This window comes from Palaemon carinicauda, chromosome 2 (assembly GCF_036898095.1).
Source record: "Palaemon carinicauda isolate YSFRI2023 chromosome 2, ASM3689809v2, whole genome shotgun sequence".
In the NCBI taxonomy this organism is placed as follows: domain Eukaryota; kingdom Metazoa; phylum Arthropoda; class Malacostraca; order Decapoda; family Palaemonidae; genus Palaemon; species Palaemon carinicauda.
In genome coordinates, this window is record NC_090726.1 from 199137580 (window position 1) to 199162975 (window position 25396).

The following is a 25396-nucleotide window of genomic DNA, read 5'->3' on the forward strand; positions in this document are numbered from 1 at the left end:
GTTTTATTTAGTAATAGTTTTAACAGAAGGTATTTTGTGTACATTGTCTCTTCAATTCTTTACTTAGCTTTTCTTCAAGGTTTGAAATATTACAATTGTTAATAGAATCAGAACCTTAATTCTACCTCATTTTATGTATTTTTTCCATATTCGAACTTTAATGTATCACAAATGCCTCCCACATAGTGTTTCTAATTTTTTTTATTCAATGTTTATGTTTGTTTAAACTACTTAATATGGAGCTACAAAGAGAATGAACTTTAAAAGCAAGTTACTTTGAGCTTAATAGTAATTGAATTCAAGTTTGGAGTATAAAAAGTATTAAAGTAAAGCAAAGCAGCATTGACATCTCATCAAAATTAAAAAAAAAATAGATAGGTTTTTATTTTTTTATTCAATGTTTATGTTAGTTTAAACTACTAACTCCAAATGAAGCTTCAACGAAAATGAACTTTAAATTCAAGTAATCCTGAGCTCAAAAGTAAATGAATTCAAGTTTGGAGTATATAAAGTATTAAAATAAAGCAAAACAGGAGTGTGTTTTCATGAAAATTTAAAAAAATAGATAGGTTTTTATTTTATTTTTATTCAATGTTTATGTTAGTTTAAACTACTCACTCAAGATGGAACTGGGAATAGGATGAACAAATCAAGCCACTCTAAGCTTAATAGTTAATGAATTCAAATTTGAAATATAAGAAGTATTAAAGTAAAGCAAAAGAGTAATGTCATCTCATCCAAATTTTAAAGTAAAGATCATACAGTATACAATTTACTTGCTGAAGTCAAACAATTACTGAGTCGTGTAAACCTGATTTATTTCCTGGCTATGGTAATCCCCTCTGAAGCAATTTTTCAAAATATTTGAGACATCAGTTTAAAGGTCGCGCATGAGTGGGAGAGACAGTGCCCTGGCGATTGACCATACCTACATAGGATCAGCGCCCATGCCCCATCTCCATCAAGCTAGAACCAGGGAGGGCCAGGCAATAGCTGCTGATGAATCAGCTTGCCTATTGCTATTTCCTCTTTTAACTTTTATTTCATGATGTGGTAGTGCTGAATAGCCTCCCTAACCCCAGCACTGTCTTATATGACTACAAATTCTGAAGTCGGTAGATAAGTAGAAGGGAATAAAAGGTCAAAAATAATTAATAAAGGAAGATAGAAACTGTTATGAAAGAACAGAAACACCATTAATGATGCTGTAAGAAGGAACAAAAACACCATTAATGATGCTGTAAGAAGGAACAGAAACACCATTAATGATGCTGTAAGAAGGAACAAAAACACCATTAATAATGTAGTAAGAAGGATGGCAGGCTTAGTAAAAAATTACAGATATGATACAAGTGTCACGACTGAGATGGTGTTGGCACGTGTTGAGATAGAAACTGTTCACTTGAAGGAACAGAAACACCATTAATAATGTAGTAAGAAATATGGCAGGCGTAGTAAAGAAGAAAGTTGATACAACTGTCACGACTTAGATGATGTTGGCACTTGTTGAGGTTGGATGGTTAGGAGAATGAAGAGGTTCTTGTGAGGAACCTCCTAAAGGGTTAAAATCAAGATGGAGGCAGAGAATTAGATGGTGAGGTAAGGTGAAGGATGTTATGGAGAGAAGAGGTTTGGTGCAAGTGGAGGCCTTTGGTAGAAGGCATAAGACTAGGAACCCCTAGTGTTGGGATAATGGTGGGAAAGAAAAAGAAACTAAAGGGGCACTCAGTAGAGCGTAGACCTCTACCACGGCAGCTTTATTTATCGACCTTTTCTTGACCATGACCTTGATTTTTGACGTAGGCCTTTCAAAATTGATCTACGTCTCAACATTGAAATTGATCCCTGTGTATCTATTTCTCTGAGTGTAAGTGTTTTTGGTTAGTGTTAGTGCTTGTGGTTAGTGTTAGTGTTAGTGTTTGTGGTTAGTGTTAGTGTTAGTGTTTGTGGTTAGTGTTAAGTGTAGTGTTAGTGTTAGTGTTGATGTTGGTGTTGGTGTTGGTATATTATTACTTCACACTATATCACTTCATAACTGTATTGCTATAATTCTCAAGCGCTCTATTAGTATACAACTGTATTACTCTACTACTCTTAATACACTATTAGTAAAATTTTGGCCAGGAAGGTGTTCACACACAAACAAATGGACAAACAGGGGTGAAAACATAACCTCCTCCCAACTTCATTGGCGGAGGTGATAATTAGGAAAGATCCACAGGCTCTTGATCACCATTAGGACCATAGCACTTTCTGGTGGGTATGGCTTTATTTGGCTGGATGAACATGGAGAATTCGATCCAGTCGAAGTGTGCAAGCGTTGGGATCCAATCGTGATTTTCTGGTCCTCCCCTAGCACGTTCATCATTAGGACAGGTGGAGTACCACCAGCCACCCTTCAGTAGTTCAGCACAGTTTCCAGACTCTGAGGGAAAGTTTAACAAGAGTTCATTAGAGAAGGTCCTTGGATGGATACTTCTCAAGTTAGCTTAAAGTCCTCGACTTACGAACATTCGACTTACACAAACATTCTACTTATTCAGAGATACAAATAAAAATCCAACAAGAGAAGTAATAAACAATCGAAATAAAAACTCTAAGAACAGTAGCAACAATAAATTAAATCTTTCATATATAAATTAGGAAAACTTGAAAAGAAAACAAGAGGAAGATGAATAAGATAGAACAGTGTGCCCGAGTGTACCCTCAAATAATGGAACTATTGAAGGCATCAGAGAGAGTGCATCTAACAACTGACCCCTTAATGTAGGGATAACGGTGAGAAAGAGGATTGGAGAGGGCACATTTGGCAACCGACCCCTTAATGTAGGGATAATGGTGGGAAAGAGGATTGGAGAGGACACATCTTGCAACCGACCCCTTAATGTAGGGATAACGGTGGGAAAGAGGATTGGAGAGGGCACATTTGGCAACCGACCCCTTATTGTAGGGATAACAGTGGGAAAGAGGATTGGAGAGGGCACATTCGGCAACCGACCCCTTAATGTAGGGATAACGGTGGGAAAGAGGATTGGAGAGGGCACATTCGGCAACCGACCCCTTAATGTAGGGATAGCGGTGGGAAAGAGGATTGGAGAGGGCACATTCGGCAACCGACCCCTTAATGTAGGGATAGCGGTGGGAAAGAGGATTGGAGAGGGCACATTCGGCAACCGACCCCTTAATGTAGGGATAACGGTGGGAAAGAGGATTGGAGAGGGCACATTCGGCAACCGACCCCTTAATGTAGGGATAACGGTGGGAAAGAGGATTGGAGAGGGCACATTCGGCAACCGACCCCTTAATGTAGGGATAACGGTGGGAAAGAGGATTGGAGAGGGCACATTCGGCAACCGACCCCTTAATGTAGGGATAGCGATGGGAAAGAGGATTGGAGAGGACACATCTTGCAACCGACCCCTTAATGTAGGGATAACGGTGGGAAAGAGGGTTGGAGAGGACACATCTTGCAACCGACCACTTAATGTAGGGATAGCGATGGGAAAGAGGATTGGAGAGGACACATCTTGCAACCGACCCCTTAATGTAGGGATAACGGTGGGAAAGAGGGTTGGAGAGGACACATCTTGCAACCGACCCCTTAATGTAGGGATAACGGTGGGAAAGAGGATTGGAGAGGGCACATTTGGCAACCGACCCCTTATTGTAGGGATAACGGTGGGAAAGAGGATTGGAGAGGGCACATTCGGCAACCGACCCCTTAATGTAGGGATAACGGTGGGAAAGAGGATTGGAGAGGGCACATTCGGCAACCGACCCCTTAATGTAGGGATAGCGGTGGGAAAGAGGATTGGAGAGGGCACATTCGGCAACCGACCCCTTAATGTAGGGATAGCGGTGGGAAAGAGGATTGGAGAGGGCACATTCGGCAACCGACCCCTTAATGTAGGGATAACGGTGGGAAAGAGGATTGGAGAGGGCACATTCGGCAACCGACCCCTTAATGTAGGGATAACGGTGGGAAAGAGGATTGGAGAGGGCACATTCGGCAACCGACCCCTTAATGTAGGGATAACGGTGGGAAAGAGGATTGGAGAGGGCACATTCGGCAACCGACCCCTTAATGTAGGGATAACGGTGGGAAAGAGGATTGGAGAGGGCACATTTGGCAACCGACCCCTTAATGCAGGGATAACGGTGGGAAAGAGTATTGGAGAGGGCACTTCTGGCAACCTCCCCCTTAATGTAGGGATAACGGTGGGAAAGAGGTTTGGAGAGGGCACACCTGGCAACCGACCCCTTAATGTAGGGATAACGGTGAGAAAGAGGATTGGAGAGGACACATCTTGCAACCGACCCCTTAATTTAGGGATAACGGTGAGAAAGAGGATTGGAGAGGACACATCTTGCAACCGACCACTTAATGTAGGGATAGCGATGGGAAAGAGGATTGGAGAGGACACATCTTGCAACCGACCCCTTAATGTAGGGATAACGGTGGGAAAGAGGGTTGGATAGGACACATCTTGCAACCGACCCCTTAATGTAGGGATAACGGTGGGAAAGAGGATTGGAGAGGACACATCTTGCAACCGACCCCTTAATTTAGGGAAAACGGTGGGAAAGAGGATTGGAGAGGACACATCTTGCAACCGACCCCTTAATGTAGGGATAGCGATGGGAAACAGGATTGGAGAGGACACATCTTGCAACCGACCCCTTAATGTAGGGATAACGGTGGGAAAGAGGATTGGAGAGGACACAAGATAGCGATGAGAAATAGGATTGGAGAGGACACATCTTGCAACCGACCCCATAATATAGGGATAACGGTAGGAAAGATGATGATGTTTACATACATGCTTGATAGTTGTATACATACCCCATTCATCGTTGTCCTTGTCATGTGTACTGAATATCTGGTTGTTGTACTTGTTGAAAACGTCTCTCATGTCAGTCTCATGATGATTAATGTCCCCCACGTGTAACTTATATCTGCAATGAAGTTAAAAATCGTTGTTAAATTTCATGTCTTCTTTTTAAATTAGAATAAAATGAGAAATTAGAAGTTCGAAAAAAGGTAAAAAATAATTATAAAGATGAGGGACGAAAGTTAAAATAGAATTAACGAGTGTCAGGTAGTATTTTTAGATCAGTAGGTATAATTGCATAGAAATCTAGAACAATATTACATATATTGTAGATGCATTTTTTTTTTTTTTTTACATACAAAGCACACCACCTTACAGTAATTGTACTATACATTGAATGTGGTCTGTGTCTTTCAGAAAATAAGGTCTTTATTATATTCAACCTATTATAATCATTATCAGATGCAAAACAAGATAGAATTTGAACAAGACAAAATAATTTAAAGATTCACTGAGCTGCAAAGTAAGATTTGACTGAGGGGAAATAACTGTATATACACAAGATTAGCGCTCATGCCCCCTCTCCACCCATGTTAGGACCAGGGAAGGCCAGGCAATGGTTGCTGATGACTCGGCAGGTAGACCTATAGGCTCCCCCAATTCCTCATTCCTTAGCTCTCAAGGATTGTGAAGTTGCAGATTCTACAAGAAACTATCGAGTTAGAAGAGGGACTCGATCTCCCGTCTGACAATAGCGGGAATTGATCTCCTGTCCAGCGATTGCCTGAATCAATCTCTCGTCTGGCGATTGTGGGACTCAATCTCCCATCTGGCGATCGTGGGACTCGATCTCTCGTCTGGTGAACGCGGGACTCGATCTCCCATCCGGTGATCGGGGGACTAGATCTCCTATCCGGCGAACGTGAGACTCGATCTCTCGTCTGGCGATCGCGGAACTCGATCTTCAATCCAGCGATCGTTTGACTTGATCTCTCATCTGGCGATTGTGGGACTCGATCTCCCGTCCGGCGATCGTGGGACTCGATCTCTCATTCGGCGATTGTGGGACTTGATCTCTCATCTGGCGATTATGGGATTCGATCTTTCGGATGGCAATTGTGGGACTTTTATCTCCTGTCTGGCGATTGTGGGACTCGATCTTTTGTATGGCGATTGTGGGACTCGATCTCCTGTCTGGCGATTGCAGGACTCGATCTTTAGTATGGCAATTGCAGGACTCGATTTTTCGTATGGCAATTGTGGGACTCGATCTCCTGTCTGGCAATTGTGGGACTCGATCTTTCGTATGGCGATTGTGGGACTTGATCTCCTGTCTGGCGATTGCAGGACTCGATCTTTAGTATGGCAATTGTGGGACTCGATCTCCTGTCTGGCGTTTGTGGGACTCGATCTCCTGTCTGGCGATTGTGGGACTCGATCTCCTGTCTGGCGATTGTGGGACTCGATCTTTCGTATGGCCATTGTGGGACTCGATCTCCTGTCTGGCGATTGTGGGACTCGATCCCCTGTCTGGCAAATGTGGGACTCGATCTTTCATATGGCGATTGTGGGACTCGATCTCCTGTCTGGCAATTGTGGGACTCGATCTCCTGTCTGGCGATTGTGAGACTCGATTTTTCGTATGGCGATTGTGGGACTTGATCTCCTGGCTGGCGATTGTGGGACTCTATCTCCTGTCTGGCGATTGTGGGACTCGATCTCCTGTCTGGCGATTGTGGGACTCTTATCTCCTGTCTGGCGATTGTGGGACTTGATCTTTTGTATGGCGATTGTGGGACTCGATCTCCTGTCTGGCGATTGCAGGACTCGATCTTGAGTATGGCAATTGTGGGACTCTATCTCCTGTCTGGCAATTGTGGGACTCGATCTTTCGTATGGCGATTGTGGGACTTGATCTCCTGTCTGGCTATTGCAGGACTCGATCTTTAGTGTGGTAATTGTGGGACTCGATCTCCTGTCTGGCGATTGTGGGACTTGATCTCCTGTCTGGCGAATGTGGGACTCGATCTTTCATATGGCGATTGTGGGACTCGATCTCCTGTCTGGCAATTGTGGGACTCGATCTCCTGTCTGGCGATTGTGAGACTCGATTTTTCGTATGGCGATTGTGGGACTTGATCTCCTGGCTGGCGATTGTGGGACTCTATCTCCTGTCGGGCGATTGTGGGACTCGATCTCCTGTCTGGCGATTGTGGGACTCTTATCTCCTGTCTGGCGATTGTGGGACTTGATCTTTTGTATGGCGATTGTGGGACTCGATCTCCTCTCTGGCGATTGCAGGACTCGATCTTTAGTATGGCAATTGTGGGACTCTATCTTCTGTCTGGCAATTGTGGGACTCGATCTTTCGTATGGCGATTGTGGGACTTGATCTCCTGTCTGGCTATTGCAGGACTCGATCTTTAGTGTGGCAATTGTGGGACTCGATCTCCTGTCTGGCGATTGTGGGACTTGATCTCCTGTCTGGCGATTGCAGGACTCGATCTTTAGTATGGCAATTGTGAGACTCTTATCTCCTGTCCGGCGATTGTGGGACTCTATCTCCTGTCTGGCGATTGTGGGACTCTATCTCCTGTCTGGCGATTGTGGGACTCTATCTCCTGTCTGGCGATTGTGGGATTCTATCTCCTGTCTGGCGATTGTGGGACTCCTCGATCTTTCGTATGGCGATTGTGGGACTCAATCTTCTGTCTGGCAATTGTGGGACTCTATCTCCTGTCTGGCGATTGTGGGACTCTATCTCCTGTCTGGCGATTGTCGGACTCTATCTCCTGTCTGGCGATTGTGGGACTCGATCTCCTGTCTGGCGATTGTGGGACTCGATCTCCTGTCTGGCAATTGTGGGACTCGATCTCCTGTCTGGCGATTGTGGGACTCGATCTCCTGTCTGGCGATTGTGGGACTCTATCTCCTGTCTGGCGATTGTGGGACTCGATCTCCTGTCTGGCGATTGTGGGACTTGATCTCCTGGCTGGCGATTGTGGGACTCGATCTCCTGTCTGGCGATTGTGGGACTCGATCTCCTGTCTGGCGATTGTGGGACTTGATTTTTCATATGGTGATTGTGGGACTCAATCTCCTGTCTGGCGATTGCTGGACCCTATCTCCTGTCCAGTGACAGCCTAGCAGGGATGATTCCAATAGGCTACTGCAATACAAGTCACAAAGCTAAGGCAATGGTGGCTGGTGCCTCGAGGTAGTATTACATCTCGTCTGTCAAGATGACTATTTAAATATTTTATAGCAGAAATATACAAGTGCAGCGGATTTGGAAAATTGGATTGATTGACGAACTATCAGATAAGCTGAATGATACTCCCGAACGAGGTGGTCTATGGCAAATTTTTAAGTCCTTTTGAAAGATAAGGTTGGAATGGAAAGTTACCTCCGTAATGTTGAAATGTCCAGGACTATTAACTAAACATAAATGAAGAAAATCAGGAAACATCAGAGTGTGAAATCTGTTATTCAGTAAATTCGTAGTTGTTGTAGTTCTTCATATCCTACAGCAGGAAGAGTAGAATTTTGACTGTACTACACTGTTTTATCTCATGTCAAGACCGTGCTATTCAGTATATCTTGGCAGTAATCCATGTTAATCCAACGGTTACATAAGCAAATGAGCAACTTGGTGGAGAAATGAGAACTTTGGGTATGGAGGAAATGCCCCCGAAATCTCATTAAAGTCACTGGCAGCGAGGTGACGGAATTGGTTTTAAGGCAATAGACAAACTGTCTTTTCGGCTTCTACTCTTGATGCCTGGCGGGTGATTTTACTGAAATTTGTATGGACTGGCAGGGGTCACTTACCTTAGTTAGATAGGCACTGTGCATCACAAGGAGCTGGCTATCCTTGATGAATTTAGCCAATGTTCATTTGAAGCCCTTTGTGTCAATAGGCGTAGGAGGAGATGATGATGATTGATGAAAGACAGCAAAACAATTAAGACCCAAGTCACTGTAGCCATTAATTAGGAGTCTTTGCAGAGTTCCTCTGCCCCTAGCTTGACCTAATTTATATTTGTTTGCATCCATTCCTAATGTTTTTCTTGTTTCTTACTGGTCAATCTCTTCTAACCTTTATTTCACAATGAATCTTCTAAGTTTACCCAGTTACACTTGGCGCTGAACAGTCTCATGGAGCTCAGCACCCAATCGTCTACTACTGAGTTTTACAGTTACTCTTGCCGCTGAATGTTCTCACGGAGCTCATCGCCCATTCGTCTACTGCTGAGTGTTCGCAGTTACATTTGGCGCTGAATGGTCTCACGGAGATCAGCGCCCAATCATCTATTGCTGACTTTTCCCAGTTACACTTGTCGCTGAATGGTCTCACGGAGCTCAGCGCCCAATCATCTATTGCTGACTTTTCCCAGTTACACTTGGCGCTGAATGGTTTCACAGAGCTCAGCGCCCAATCGTCTCTGGTGATCACTTAAAACACTATGCACGAGATCAAGTATTACAAAATCAAAGTTGTCCTGAAAGTATCTTCTTTAAGAAATCAAACAGCATTAATTGTTGGAACTTATCAAATCCACTTTCAATGTTGTCGTGGAAGAACCCAGTTCTAGGTTAAGGACATATTGTAATTAGTTATATACCTACTTATACTGTTGTTCTTGTAGAAAAAAACCAGAAACATTAAACTCACCCAGCTTCCTCCCCTTCGACCCAGAAAGAATGCCATTCTCCAGATTGGGTTCTTTCCTTTGATTTAGCCTCGACTATCAGCCTGTATTCTCCATACTTGTGTAGAGCTGCTAGACTCTTCATACCTGACAATAAAGCCATAATACTGTGTTGTTCATTGTTGCATTTCATGCAGTTTAGCCCCATACATTGCATCATGCATGGATTTAGTAGCAGCTCAAGAAAAGTAAATGTCTTTTTATTGATGTAATGATAAAGTGATAATTGTTGCTGAAATGTATAAGTAATATAGTAGGCTAGTTATAGAAATATAACAATACTAGGCTAGTTATATGAATATAACAATATAACAATAATAGGTAGGTCTAAATTTACAACTGCATTTATCAAATGGAGTAGTATTACTTTATATCCAATAGGTGTTAAAAATCTTATTTGCTACCTTACAAAATGATTAGACAACTTAAGATCTAAAGAGTCAAAACAAGGAAAAACTGCATTTTGGGCCTTATCGTCCATGAGCTCCAATGTTAAGTAAAGGAGTCTTACTTCCACAGGGGACAAAAGTTAAACTAGTCAGTTTATCTCCAGGAAAACAGGAGTGAGGTGGATGGCGCTACTTATTGTCAAACACAATCTGCTTTGAACAAAGTCGCAACTGTTACGTCTACACCAAACGGTGTAGAATTGGGGATAGCCCACCACTTAGGGTTTTAGAGTTGCACAAGAAAGAGTAGTTTTAAATTGTATTAGTTTTTCGCATCTAAATTGAGGCTATTATTATTATTATTATTATTATTAATTGCTAAGCTACAACCCTAGTTGGAAAAGCAAAATACTAGAAGCCCAGGGGCTCCAACAGGGAAAATAGCTCAGTAAGGAAAGGAAACAAGGAAAAAATAAATATTTTAAGAATATTTTCGATAGAATAGTGTGCCCGAGTGTACCCTCAAGCAAGAGAACTCTAACCCAAGATAGTGGAAGACCATGGTACAGAGGCTATGGCACTACCCAAGACTAGAGAACAATGGTTTGATTTTGGGATGTCCTTCTCCTAGAAGAGCCGCTTACCATAGCTAAAGAGTCTCTCCTACCCTTACCAAAGGGAAACTAGCCACTGAACAATTACAGTACAGTAGTTAACCCCTTTGGTGAAGAAGAATTGTTTGATAACCTCAGTGTTGTCAGGTGTATGAGGACAGAGGAGAATCTGTAAAGAATATGCCAGACTATTGGGTGTATGTGTAGGAAAAGGGAAATTGAACCGTAACCAGAGAGAAGAATCCAATGTAGTACTGACTGGCTAGTCAAAGGACCCCCATAACACTAGCGGTTGTATATTTGTCTCTATTACCTTTGCCCATTATTATTTTTCACTATATTTCACTTGGATTTGGAAAGATGTGATTCATTTTAAATTGTAAACACAAAATCTCACCAATCCAAAAGTGGTTCGTTCCTTCGAAGCCATTTTTGTAGTCATCCCAAGATCTCTCGAAGGATTCTTGACCGTCTTGTTCATTTCGGTAGAATATCCGTAGCTTGCTTGTTGTCTGGTTAACACCCTCACAGTGTACAGTCTTTTTGTCAGCGCAGCTTAGAAAGAAGAAGAGAACTTGATGGTTAAGTGCTAACTTTGCTAATGTTTATATTGCCTATGATATTTGTGATAAGTTAAACCTGCACTGTATTATTTAAAATTCTCAAACAGTTTAATTAAGGATATCTTTTTAACTTACATTTTGTATGAGAATGTACAAAAAAAAAAAAAAAAAAAAAAAAAAAATCCTGGCACATCTCGTTCTGAGGAAAGTGACCCTGTGTGGCAAGTATCCAAACAGATGGTAGGGAAAGATGGGAGATTTGGTGGGCGGGGCTAAACGCAGGAACAAGCCGCGCAATAAGGAAGCGGCTCTGTGCACTTCCTCATAGCAAGGTATGCCTAAAAACTCAAAATCAATCTATCAATCGTGTGTTTAACTGAATATCGTTTAACTGTTATAATTTTTCACGGTTACTTTATAAAACTGATAGATTTTCTGAAACGTAAATTGAAACGGAGGCCCAAGAAGCATGATATTGTCATTAAAACTAATTATTAAAAATCCCCTTAATCTGACAAACTTTTCATAAAGACTCATTGTGATTTTGATGACACGATTGGCTAGGGCATAATAAGTTATCTGGAATAATTTAGCACTTGTGATTTTGATGACATATTTAGCTATGGCATAATAAGTTATCTGGATTGATTTAGCACTTGTGATTTTGATGACATGTTTAGCTATGGCATAATAAGTTATCTGGATTGATTTAGCACTTGTGATTTTGATGACATGTTTAGCTATGGTATATATAATAAGTTTTCTGGATTGATTTAGCAATTGTGATTTTGATGACATGTTTAGCTATGGCATATATAATAAGTTTTCTGGATTGATTTAGCAATTGTGATTTTGATGACATGTTTAGCTATGGCATAATAAGTTTTCTGGATTGATTTAGCAATTGTGATTTTGATGACATGTTTCACTTGGGCATAATAAGTTATCTGGATTGATTTAGCAATTGTGATATTGATGACATGTTTAGCTATGGTATAATAAGTTATCTGGATTGATTTAGCAATTGTGATTTTGATGACATGTTTAGCTAGGGCATAATAAGTTATCTGGAGTAATTTAGCAATTGTGATTTTGAGGATATGTTTGGCTAGGGCATAATAAGTTATCTGGAGTAATTTACCAAGTACAATTTACACTTTCGTGTAGATATTACCTCAGGTAGATATCGATTTGTCCATTAACATCTTCTGGGCAATAAACAAGCCTGGAAGAAAGGGAATATGTAATTAGGAAGACTTGTGGCTTAAAAGAAAAATTAATCCTTATTTCAGACAAGCTAATGTAGTCTCACACTCCTTTTTGTAACTTGTTCATTAATACAGAATAAAATTCTCTACTTACGGTTGTGTGTGATACAATGATTATATAATTACGTCATGCTGTTAGTCATTCATCTATCTTAACTTTTCTCACTGTCGTTGACTTTACAAATTGGGTATAAATTTAGTTTTTCTCACGAGTAGTTGGTTCCTTGTGTAATAGAGTACCCATACTGTCAAAAGCGGCTGTAATGTAATAAAAGCTTGATATTGCAATTCTTGACCATAGTGATGCTTCATCATCACCATCGTCATCTCCTCCCATGCGGATTGACGCAAAGGGCCTTGGTTAGATTTGGCCAGTCATCTCTATCTGGATTTTTTAGATCAATACCTCGCTATTCATCATCTACTTCACGCTTCATAGTTCTCTGCCATGCAACCCCTGGTCTTTCATCTCTTCTAGTGCCTTGTGGAGCCCAATTAAATGTTTGATGAACTAATATCTATTGGGGAATGCGAAGAGCATGCCCAAACTGTATCCATCTACTCCTCGCCGTGATCTCATCCCCACAAAGCACCCCAGCACTCTCTCCCATAGTTCCACTTCCAGTCCTGTCCCGCCACCCAACCCCCAAATACTCTTCTGAGGGCTTTGTTCTTAGATCTACAAAATCTGTCGGATATTGTTTCATTGTCATACTACTACTCGTGTCCATACAGAAACACCTATCTCACTAAACTGATATATAGTCGGATTTTATATGTAATTTCAGGCGATTTGATTTCCAAATTTTTCTTAACCCATCCATAGGTTGATTCGCTCTTCTCAATCTCAATAAACTCAAATTTTAAAGATCCTGTATTAGAGATCATAATTCCTAAATATTTAAATAATTCCACCTCATTAATCTTTTCACCTTCCAGTGATATTTCATCTACCATTGCACGCTCAGTTCTCATCATCTCACTTCTATTTGTCTTGAGCCCAACCTCATGTGACATTTCATGCATTCTGGCAAGCAAGCTCTGCAAGTCCTGTGGTGCTCAGCTAATAAGGACTGCTTCACTGTGCCCTAACTCTAGGTGCCAATATACATTCATTCGACAAAATTACCAAGTGACCAAAGACCTGAACTGGTAAGCTTAAACTAGACTGGACGATGATATATCTAAATTTGGAGTTTTATCTTCCAATGACTATCGTTGTTATGTAAAGGACAGTTAGAATTATGAATAATCTTATGTAAATGCATAACGAGCTAGTTGAATGATGGTGCTAGAGATTGATATCTAGATCGAGAGAAAAAGAAATTCAATAGACCAAATTCAATAGACTAATAAATCGAGTTGAGATTCTGCAAGTGAATACCAGGCAGTAGAAGAATACTCGAAACAGGTAGTAGGTTGGCCAGAGCACTATTCACCCATTGAGATAATACCACTAGAGAGTTGTTGGGTCTTCTGACTGATGAGGCGGTAGTACATTGGATCCTTTTCTCTGGTTATGGCTCATTTTCCCCTTGCCTACACACACACACCAAATAGTATGTTACTTAAGGAAGAGCTGATTTATGTTTGTTCATCTTAATCCTATCTTTACTCCAATGCTTTTAATCTATTCTGTTGTTGACAAGAGTTCCTAGCGCTAAAACGCCCTGTACCGCGGGTGTTTCATACACATTTCTACACTGTAAGGTTATAGCTTGTTTTTATTTTTTATCTCTCGCTCTTACCTGCACTGATAATAGAAAACTGTTTAACCTTGCTTTCTCATGTTTTATACTATTAATTTTATGTCATTCTTGCTCTCAAGTGTCTGTATAAAACCTCGTTTTCTTGTTGAATAAACCTCACTTGCATTTATCTCTCCTCTCCGTTAACACCTAACAACCACCTCGCCCAACCCACTCTTGTCAAACTTGGACCAGGGAGGACCAGGCAATGTCTGCTGATGACTAAGCAGGTAGACATATAGTCTCCCCCAAAACTCCCATCCTTAGCCCAGAAGGATGGTGAGGTTGTAGACACTACATGAAATTATCGATCATGAGCCTGTCTCGAACCCCAGTTCAGCAGATCACGAGGCAAGGAGGTTTTGAATAGACTGCCATTGATTTTTGCTCTCCTGAACTATATATTGGGCTGAAGATGACAATAAACTCTATAAAACAAAAAATATATGATTGAATTCGTATATAACTAGAGGGCCACTCAGTGTAGCGTAGACCTCCGCCTCGGTAGCTTATTTCTCGACCTTTTGCTCGACCTTGACCTTGATGGATATTGTTTCTACTCATTTGCCAATATCAGAACGTTTCTGCTCATCCATACCTCTCAGTGAGGAAAACTAGACTTTACTGCAGAAAATTTTCAAACCTAACTTAACTTAACCTAACCTTGCCTAACCTAACCTAACCTAACCCAGTCTAACCTAGCCTCGCCTAGCAATTCGGTGCCATATTAAGTGCCTTAGTTCATTTTATGTAATTATCCAACCTATTATACAGATATTACGATGTTTACATCAGTGTTTTTACCGTTTAATAGTTAAGTTAGCTTTAATTTATGCTCACCTTTCTGTTGGATTTCCTTGAATAAGTCTCCTTACGCCATTTAAAATCTGCGTAGTGGCTTTGTCCAGTTTTTCTGTAGAGTAAATAAAGATAGGTGAAAGTGGATTATAAATAGTATATTGAATTATATATATATATATATATATATATATATATATATATATATATATGTATATTTATATATATATATATATATATATACACATATATATATGTATATTTATATATATATATATATATATATATATATATATATATATATATATATATATATATATACATATATATATGTATATATGTATATATATATATATATATATATATATATATATATATATATGTATATATATATATATATATATATATATATATATATATATATATATATATATATATATGAGAGAGAGAGAGAGAGAGAGAGAGAGAGAGAGAGAGAGAGAGAGAGAGAGGCCTGAAATATAACAAACTTTCGTTTGAGATCAAATTATCATATGACAATGTACTGTCAGTATGTGTAGAAACTACGTGCACATTGCTGAGTCGTGTCTTTATGGTACGAATCCCATTTTAATTTATTTTTAAGCCTGATATAGAATTTGGATTTTCCACAACAAAGATTTATGACCCTCAGATAAACAAAGATATTTAGAGTGTTCATTTATAACAAAATTATTATCTTATATAGATTTTCCTGTTTGGTCTACTGGACTCGCAATCGATTACTTTATACGTTTAATGAAGAATTGCTGTATATGTATGTGTGGCTTATAACTTTTGATTTTGATGTTGATACATACCTTCTATGCTCGTTCTTGTGTTGCACGCTATCCACATCTCAACTGTTTCTGGACCTGTGAAAAATAAACAAAAATTAAGTGGTGTTGTTTCCATTAAGCAGTTTTTCAATTGAACAAACTTTGTCCTAAATCAAGTCTCGGATGGGGTCAGATTCAATGTTATTATTATTATTATTATTATTATTATTATTATTATTATTATTATTGTTGTTGTTATTATTACTAGCTAAGCTATAACCCAAGTTGGAAAATCAGGATGCTATAAGCCCAAGGACTTCAAAAGAAAAAAATAGCCCAGTGATGAAACGAAATAAGGAAATAGATAAACTGCAAGAGAAGTAATGAACAATTTAAAATATTTTAAGAAGACTAATAAGATTTAAATAGATTTTTTCATATGTAAACTATGAAAACAAGAGGAAGAGAAATAAGACAAAAGTGCGCCTGAGTGTACCTTCAAGCAAGAGAACCCTACCCCAAGACAGTGGAAGGCCATGGGACGGAGGCTATTGCATTACCCAAGACTAGAGAACAATGGTTTGATTTCAGAGTGTCCTCCTAGAAGAGCTGCCTACCATAGCTAAAGAGCTTCTTCTACACTCTTTTACTATCTGGATTGATTCTACAAAGAAACATATGTTTTAGGGATTAGATTTATATTTGTATTTATCATAGACTTCTACCTAATAATAATAATAATAATAATAATAACAATGATAACGATAATAATAATGACGACAACGGTAATGATAACGATAATAATGACAACGATAACGATAATAATGACAACGATAACGATAAAGATAATAATAATGACAACGATAACGATAAAGATGATAATAATGACAATGACAACAACAACGACAACGATAACAATAATAATAATGACAACGACAACGATAATGATAATAATGACGACAACGATAACGATAATAATAATGACGACAACAATAATAATAATGACGACAATGATAACGATAATGATAATAATAATGACAACGACAACGATTACGATAATGGCAACGATAACGATAATAATAATGACAACGATACCGACAACAATAATGACGACAAGGACAGCGATAATAATAATGACAATGACAACGACAACAATAATAATGTTTACAGTGACAATGACAATGATAACGATAATAATAATGACAACGGCAACGATAACGATAATGATAATATTAATGACAATGATACCGACAATGATGACGACGACGATAGCTGTAATAATAATGACGATGACAGTGACAACGATAACGATAACGACAACAATAATAATATTGACAATGAAAACGACAACGGTAACAATAATAATAATGACAACGACAACGATAAAAACAATGACAACAACAACGATAATGGTAACGACAACAATAATAATATTGACAATGAAAACGACAACGATAACAATAATAATAATGGAAACGATAACAATAATAATAATGGCAACGATAACGATAATAATAATGGCAACGATAACGATAATAAAAATGACAACGATAACGATACTAATAATGACAACGACAACGATAACGATACTAATAATGACAACGACAACGATAACGATACTAATAATGACAACGACAACGATAACGATACTAATAATGACAACGACAACGATAACGATACTAATAATGACGACGACAACGATGATAATAATGACGACGACAACGATAACAATAATAATAATGACAACGACAACGATGATAATAATGACAACGATAACGATAATAATAATGACAACAATAACGACAACGATGACGACTATAACATAGTCACCCTATACACCAGGCTCAACAGAGCAATTATTTTTCTTTCCATCTCTCTGGCACTGACACAAGGATATGTTTGTTGCTTAACTTCATAAATGTATTTAGTTTATGGTTGCAATTCTTCCTACTGTATATACTTGATTAGCCTTTAAAGGTTTATTATTATTATTATTATTATTATTATTATTACTTGTTAAGCTATACCCCTAGTTGGAAAAGAAGGATATTATAAGCTCAGGGGCTCCAACAGGGAAAAATAGCCCTGTGAGGAAAAGAAATGAGGAAAAATTAAAATATTTTAAGAACAGTAACAACTTAAAAATGAATATCTCCTTTATAATCTAAAAAAATCAACAATACAAGAGGAAGAGAGATAAGTTAGAATAGTGTGCCCTATTGTACCCTAAAGCAAGAGAACTCTGACCCAAAACTGTGGAAGACCATGGTACAGAGGCTATGGCACTACTCACGACTAGAAGACAATGGTTCGATTTTGGAGTGTGCTCTTAGAAGACCTGCCTGGTATAGCTAAAGAGTATCTTCTATCCTTACCGAGAGGAATGTAGCCAGTGAACAATTAGATTACAGTGGTTAACCCCTTAAGTGAAGAAGAATTGTTTGGTAATCTCTGTGTTGTAAGGTGTTTGAGGACAGAGGAGAATATGTAAAGAATAGGCCAGACTATTTGATGTATGTGTAGGCATAGGGAAAGTGAATCAGAGAGAAGGATCCAATGTAGTACTGCTAAATCATTGAATACATGATGGAAATATTTTCGTATCATTTAAGAAAGTTGGTATAGTATATTCATCCAGGCTGATTCTGTTTCTACATTTGAACCAGTAACTTTTACCATGCAAAAAATAAACCTCAACTTACTGTTACAGTGGTACCAGTATTTTCCGGAACAGACACTAAGCATGAAACAAAGAAGAATTGATTTCGTTAACCAGGCCTGTTCCATCTTGGTCTCGGATAGTCCGTATGGTGATGTTTCTTGAAAATCCCAATAGAGGGTGCTGTCTGTTGTGCTCTCCTCTCTGCCAGACCAAACAATGACAGTTTGTTCTGAAAATGATATAGCCTAAAGTCAGTTGTCCTGAAGCTGTGTGACTCGATAGATTCTCTTAGACGATATTAAATATTTAAAATTCGAGATAGAATTCTATATATGTCGTTTTAAGTGTATTTTGAGATTATCAAAATATCGTTAATTACTTAGTATTTTTATTCCAAGTTTTTGCATATGGAAATGTACGGTTTTTTTATGAAATGATATGAAAATGTTTCAAAACGTTTCATAATGTTTTTTTTTTTCTTTTTTTTAATATATATAAAAAGCTGGACATTTTTTTAAACATTGTAGAAATTGTGGAAATTTCCAAATACGTCTTAATCGTACATAATTTGTAAAGTTACAAGAGTGACTGGCTTTAATTGAAGGGTCTGGAAATCTGATGAAAAAAAAAGAATGAAAAAAAAGTTTTGCCTGCGTGGCTGCTTCATCTAGTTTATAGAAAAAAAAAGTTCAAGGGCAGAGGGAGGTAATAGTATTATTATTATTATTATTATTATTATTATTATTATGATTATTATTATTATTATTTTTATTAATATTATTATTATTATTATCATCATTATTATTAATATTATTATTATTATCATCATTATTATTAATATTATTATTATTATTATTATTATTATTATTATTATTATTATTATTATTATTATCAACACTAGCTAAGCTTCAACCCAAGTTGGAAAAGCAAGATGCTATAAGCCCAGAGGCTCCTATAGGGAAAAATAACCCAGTGAGGAAAGGAAATAAGGAAATAAATAAACGATATAAGAAAAAATTAACAAAATATTTCAAAAACAGTTACAACATTAATGCTGATATTTCATATATAAACTATTGAAAGACATGTGAAATTTTGAAGTTCACGGATTCAACTACCCGATTAGGAAGATCATTCCACAACTTGGTCACAGCTGGAATGAAACTTCTAGAATACTGTGAATTGTTGAGCCTCTTGATGGACAAAGTCTGCCGGAGCTAGTAATAATAATAATACTAATAATAATGATAATCATAATGATGGTAAGACAGTACATAATAATCAATCATATTTATTTCTTCCGGCTATAATTAAAGGCATTGCCAATCTTACTGAAAGTGACTACCAATAGGTTTTAGTGAAATAAACGAAAAAGAAAAAAACCTATTTGAATAACGGAATTTTTTTTAGAGAAGTCCATTTTGTTGGACAAGCTACACTTTCCTCATGGTGAATATTTGTTTATTAGAAAAACATTTGAAATACATAGAGCAAAAATCTAAAGAATTTTTCGTCCCGCTTAAGAAAACATTAGGTGTAATAGATGTAAAACTAATATATTATGTTTTAGTGTACATCTGATCGCATAAATATCGGTGCAAATTCGGTGTAGTGTGTACTGAGAGTTCATATATGTACTATCACTGTGTTAATAGAGTTCTCTTACTTTAGGGTACAATCAGGCACACCATTTAAAAGGTTTCAAGGCCGCTTATAATGGCAGGGGTAAGGGACAGTGACACTGCCCTATCAAGCAGCACAATCCTCTAGAGACTGACCATATATCCATTATGTTCAGTGCCCAAGCCTCCTCTCCACCCAAGCTAGGACAAAGGAAGGCCAGGCAATAGCTGCTGGTGACTCGGCAGATAGACCTATAGGCTCCCCTAAACCCCCTATCCTTAGCTTACAAGGATGGTGAGGTTACAGCGACCAAAGAAACTAACAAGTTTGAGCGGGATTTGAACCCCAGTCTGGCGATCACCAGTCAGGGATGTCACCACATCGGCCACCACAAATCTGTTTCCTTATTTTATTTCCTCATTTTTCTATTTTCCCTGTTGGAACCCTTGGGCTTATAACCTCCTGCTTACAATATAAAATAATGTAAATTACTATAATCAGCTTTGTACTGTTTTATAATAGATCCAATTGATTGGCTACTCAGATAGTTACACTGCGTTTGTTATTAATAACTGTTATTTTTCTGTTACTTACAATTGTAACAATTAAAGGTACATAAGTGACATCCGGTTGAACGCCTAACAACAGTGAGATGAGGATCTCTCTCTCTCTCTCTCTCTCTTTCTCGAGTTGTATCTGTGTGCCGGTGAGTGAATACACTTGTGCGACCCAAAAAATATCCTGATTTAACGGATAACAAAAGGCTATCGAGTGCAATATAGCTACAAGTTTTCGTGAATAGTCGGTGATTAGTTTGAGGTCAGAAAAGTGGGATAAAACGTCGGCATAGGATAGTTATCTTGTGAATTACTAAAAATCTGATCAATATGGCGCTTTATAATACAGGCAAAGCTTGGAGGGACATTGCTGCAGTCAGCAAAAGTAAATTCCATGAGTTGGCGAAACAAGAGCTCGACCGTCTGATAAGAGGTCACTAGTAACTCCAACCAGTGTGACGGAAAAATATTCGCAGACATATTGAAACAATATGATCCAATAAACTGGAGCAAATCTACTGAAAACATCAGCAAAATAATAGAAGAAATTCCAAAGAAGATCCAGGTGATAAAGAGACTTATAAAGAAAGTTTACATCAATCAACACATTCCATCAAAGAACAATAAGAAGTCCAATATGGTGAATATGCTGATTGATGCATTGTGAAAAAGAATGTCAAAATGGTGTAATACATGTAAGATATGGTATTCCATTAATAATCCTCAACAACTGATTAGAAAATGTGATGCCTGCCATGTTCCAACACACCCTACATGTGCTGAAATACAGCAAAAAATAAAAATTAGAGACACAAAGGTATTCTGCCTAACATGCTTAGTCTGGATAGAAAATATAATTAAGTTGAGACTAAATCTGCAAATAGTTGAAGAAGAAGAAGAAGAAGAAGAAGAAGGAAAAGAAGAAGAGAAAAATAAATAGGATATGTGTAAGGATGCAGAGGAAATCATTGATATAACTTATGATGCCATCCAACAACATACTTATGAAGAAATACATTATCAGATGGAAGCAAATAATATACCCAAGAGACTCTACCCGGATCTACATACTTTTAGGGAAGAGCAAGAACAAGAAAAAAAAGAAAAGAAAGATATAGTCTGCAATTTGCTGAAAAGAGGAAATTGCAGATTTGGCGAAAGATGCTACTACAAGCATCCAAAGATATGCCATAATTATGAAATATATAGTAAATGTGCGTATTTAGACGGATATGGAGACGAATGCAGAGATCTCCATCTAAAAATATGCAAAAACCTAAAAGAAGGAAAAGGATGCAGTTTCAACAAAAAATGTCGATATATGCATCCTGCAACCATGAATGAAAGTAAGAAAACTCAGCAAACAGAAAATAAAAATAAAAGCAAAAATAAAACTATAAAAGAAACAAAAAAGCAGGCCGTGTATATACCGCGCTATGCACCAAAGGCCCCAAGATATGAGGCCTTTCAACCCAAATATGCACATTTAGAGCCCAACTACAAAGAATGCATCTATAATGCCAGGGGTTGGTGCAGATATGGGGATAATTGCAGGTATACACACAAAAATAAATATGAAGGCGAAAGAGCAAATATGATAGAAAAGTTGGATTTTTTAATGGCAGAATTCCGGGAAATGAAGAAAAGAACATCATATCAGAACAGGAAGGAAGTATGGGAGAATCCATATTGTTACCACTATTAAATAATGAGGATGAAACACAAACCGTAATAGTGATGAATGCACAGGGTTTAGTCACGAGTAGCTCTAAAAGGAAAATAGAGTTCTTAAAAGAACTAACCCAAATTGAAAAAATAGATATATTAAATATAAGTGAAACATGGTATTCCCAAGAGACTGGCAGTGATGACCAGATAAAGGGTTTCCAAACTTATAGATCAGACAGAAAAATAGGAATCAAGGGGGAACCGTTATTTATGGAAGAGATATGTGAAAGGATTGCGGTAGAAGTTGAATTGAAAAACTAGTGAGTATTGTAGTTTACAGACCCCCAAACTGGTATTTGACTCCGATAAATTCGAATCAATAAATTATGGAAACAGAGAAGGAATGGTATATGCATACAAGGGACCTAATAACGAGACAGTCACAAACAAGGAAGCAATTAAAGATCTTGGTGTAATGTTAAATAGGAATATGTTATGCAACGACCAAATAGCAACACTTTTGGCTAAATGTAAAGCAAAAATGGGAATGTTATTCAAACACTTTAAAACAAAGAAAAGCTGAACACATGATTATGCTTCACAAAACTTATGTACATAGTACACTGGAGTACTGCAATGTGATATGGTATCCACACTACCAAAAGGATATTGCACAAATAGAGTGTACAAAGGTCCTATACTGCTAGAATAGAAGAAGTTAAGGACCTTGACTACTAGGAAAGACTGCAATTTTTAAAACTATACAGTCTAGAAAGAAGAAGAGAACGCTACATGATAATACAAGCATGGAAGCAAATAGAAGGAATTACTGAAAACATCATGGAGCTAAAAATATCAGAAAGAGTAAGCCGAGGTAGATTAATAGTGCCAAAAAATATACCAGGAAAACTAAGGAAGGCGCACAGGACATTAATCCACTACGCACCAGCATCGATAATGCAACGACTATTTAATGTACTGCCAGCTCATCTAAGAAACATATCAGGAGTGAGTGTAGATGTGTTTAAGAATAAGCTCGATAAATACCTAAGATGCATCCCAGATAATCCAATGGAAGATGCAAAATACACTGGAAGATGCATTAGCAACTCTCTGGTGGATATACGAGGTGCCTCACACTGAGGGACCTTGGGGAACCCAAACATAAAATAAGGAAATAAGGTAAGGTAAGGCTCTCTCTCTCTCTCTCTCTCTCTCTCTCTCTCTCTCTCTCTCTCTCTCTCTCTCTCTCTCTCTCTCTATGTATATATATAGATGTATGTGTGTATATACATAATGTAGATATACTTATGTGCATATAAATATTATATATACATATATATACACATGTACATATATGTATGTATATATATATATATATATATATATATATATATATATATATATATATATATATATATATATATATATATTAATGTATATATGTATATGATCATATATATATACATACATATATTTATATACACACATATATATATATATATATATATATATATATATATATATATATATATATATATATATATATTATATATATATTCTGACACATAAAGGCATTACCAGATGTATAACTACTTAGTCTCTCCCTGTCCTTCGGTTAGGTGTGGAATGGATATTAATTCTTTAGTGAAAGGGGTAGGATGGGTTAAATCTGTTTGTGCGATCGCTTGTGTACGTGCATCTAGATATTTAACTACCCCTTTTGACTGGTCACGTACACTATTTTCCTATAAGTCTGTGTTACAGGACAGTCCTCGCTCTAAAGTCAGAAAATCATGATCTTTTATCCAGGGCTCATGTGTGCTTACACCCACAATGGTTCAGTTTGCAAGTAATCCATTATTTATTCCTAATGCGTTCGATTTAATTGAAGTTTTAAAAAGTAAAGTTCATATCTCAATCATCCTCTAGGGAGGAATGTACTGGGACAAATATTACTCAAGAGACCCCGTTGGTAACTTGATCAGAAACGAGTTGTAAGATATTCTAATTGCATGATAATCAAAGCTGTATTTGTGGGGTGCATGACCATTGCAATGAAATACACTGGGGCTAGTGAATTCACGTAGAGCTTAAGAAGATATAAGGGTAAGATGTTAATGATATATATATATATATATATATATATATATATATATGTATATTTTATTTTTTATTTTTTTTTTAATTTTTTTTAAGTGAGATCATGACGACGCCAGAAACTTTGAAATCAACCAGTCAATGTAACCTCTTCTCTTTACCTACTTTCTTTTGCTGCATCAACTCCAAAAGGGACTATGACAACCGTTATTCTTCCTCTATCAATTTCCCCATTTTCTTGGTTTATATTTACTCATATATTCTTATTCTTACTTACATTGAATTTTTCGTATTCTCTTGATTATCCCCAGTCATGCATTACACTTCTTTCTTAGCCTCTTAATTATTCCTTATTGATCCTTCTGTTTCATTTCTGTATTATTGCTTTAAAAACCTTTCCATCATCCGCTCATACCCTATACAAACTGGTCAGCCACTTATACCTAAGTAGCCTACCATATCATGTGTATACTCATCCCTTTCAGATAATGCTCTGTCTTTGAATCTCTTAATTGATCATCTAACATCCTGAACAGTTTCCTCACAAGTATTCTGTTATTCACACTGGTCCATTTATTATTAAAATCTTCAAATTTTCTATTCGCAACATTCTCTTAAAAATACTTAAGCCATTGAAGTCACAGAGACTTCAAACAATCATATTTGAGTTTATGAAAATCCACGCCAATTAATACATGATCAAAGGTCAAGGTTAAGCGAAAGGTCGAGAAATGAGCTGCCGCGTCGGAGGTGTGTGCTCTACTGAGTGTCCCTGTAGTTAGTTTATATTGTTTTTTTATTTTAGTTTATTTGAAAATGTTTATCAAACGTTCGATTATTGGAACGTATTGTAAAGAGTATCTTACACCTGGTAGCCGGCTTCCTACCAGTTGTTGTTGTTGATGCTGTTGTTGATGTTGTTGTTGTTGTTGTTGTTGTTGTTTGTTTTGCATGAGTTCAGATAATCTTTCACTTTTTTAATCTTGACTAAATGATGTAAATGGCTTTCTACCAGTTGTTGTTGTTGATGCTGTTGTTGTTGTTGTTGTTGTTGTTGTTTGTTTT

General features: G+C 37.6%; 1 protein-coding gene across 1 annotated transcript in view; it reads right to left on the bottom strand.

The window, feature by feature from the left end:
* The window catches only part of LOC137621894 (angiopoietin-related protein 2-like), a 25749-nt gene continuing 353 nt past the window's right edge, over positions 1 to 25396 (bottom strand). The window contains exons 2-9 of the mRNA XM_068352400.1: positions 18424 to 18612; positions 15764 to 15817; positions 14967 to 15039; positions 12285 to 12335; positions 10945 to 11102; positions 9508 to 9631; positions 4844 to 4956; positions 1 to 2425 (exon numbers count right to left, since the gene is read on the bottom strand). Of these exons, the coding sequence (XP_068208501.1) occupies positions 2205 to 2425; positions 4844 to 4956; positions 9508 to 9631; positions 10945 to 11102; positions 12285 to 12335; positions 14967 to 15039; positions 15764 to 15817; positions 18424 to 18612 (983 nt within the window). The 3' untranslated portion in view covers positions 1 to 2204. The remainder of the gene's footprint in view (positions 2426 to 4843; positions 4957 to 9507; positions 9632 to 10944; positions 11103 to 12284; positions 12336 to 14966; positions 15040 to 15763; positions 15818 to 18423; positions 18613 to 25396) is intronic.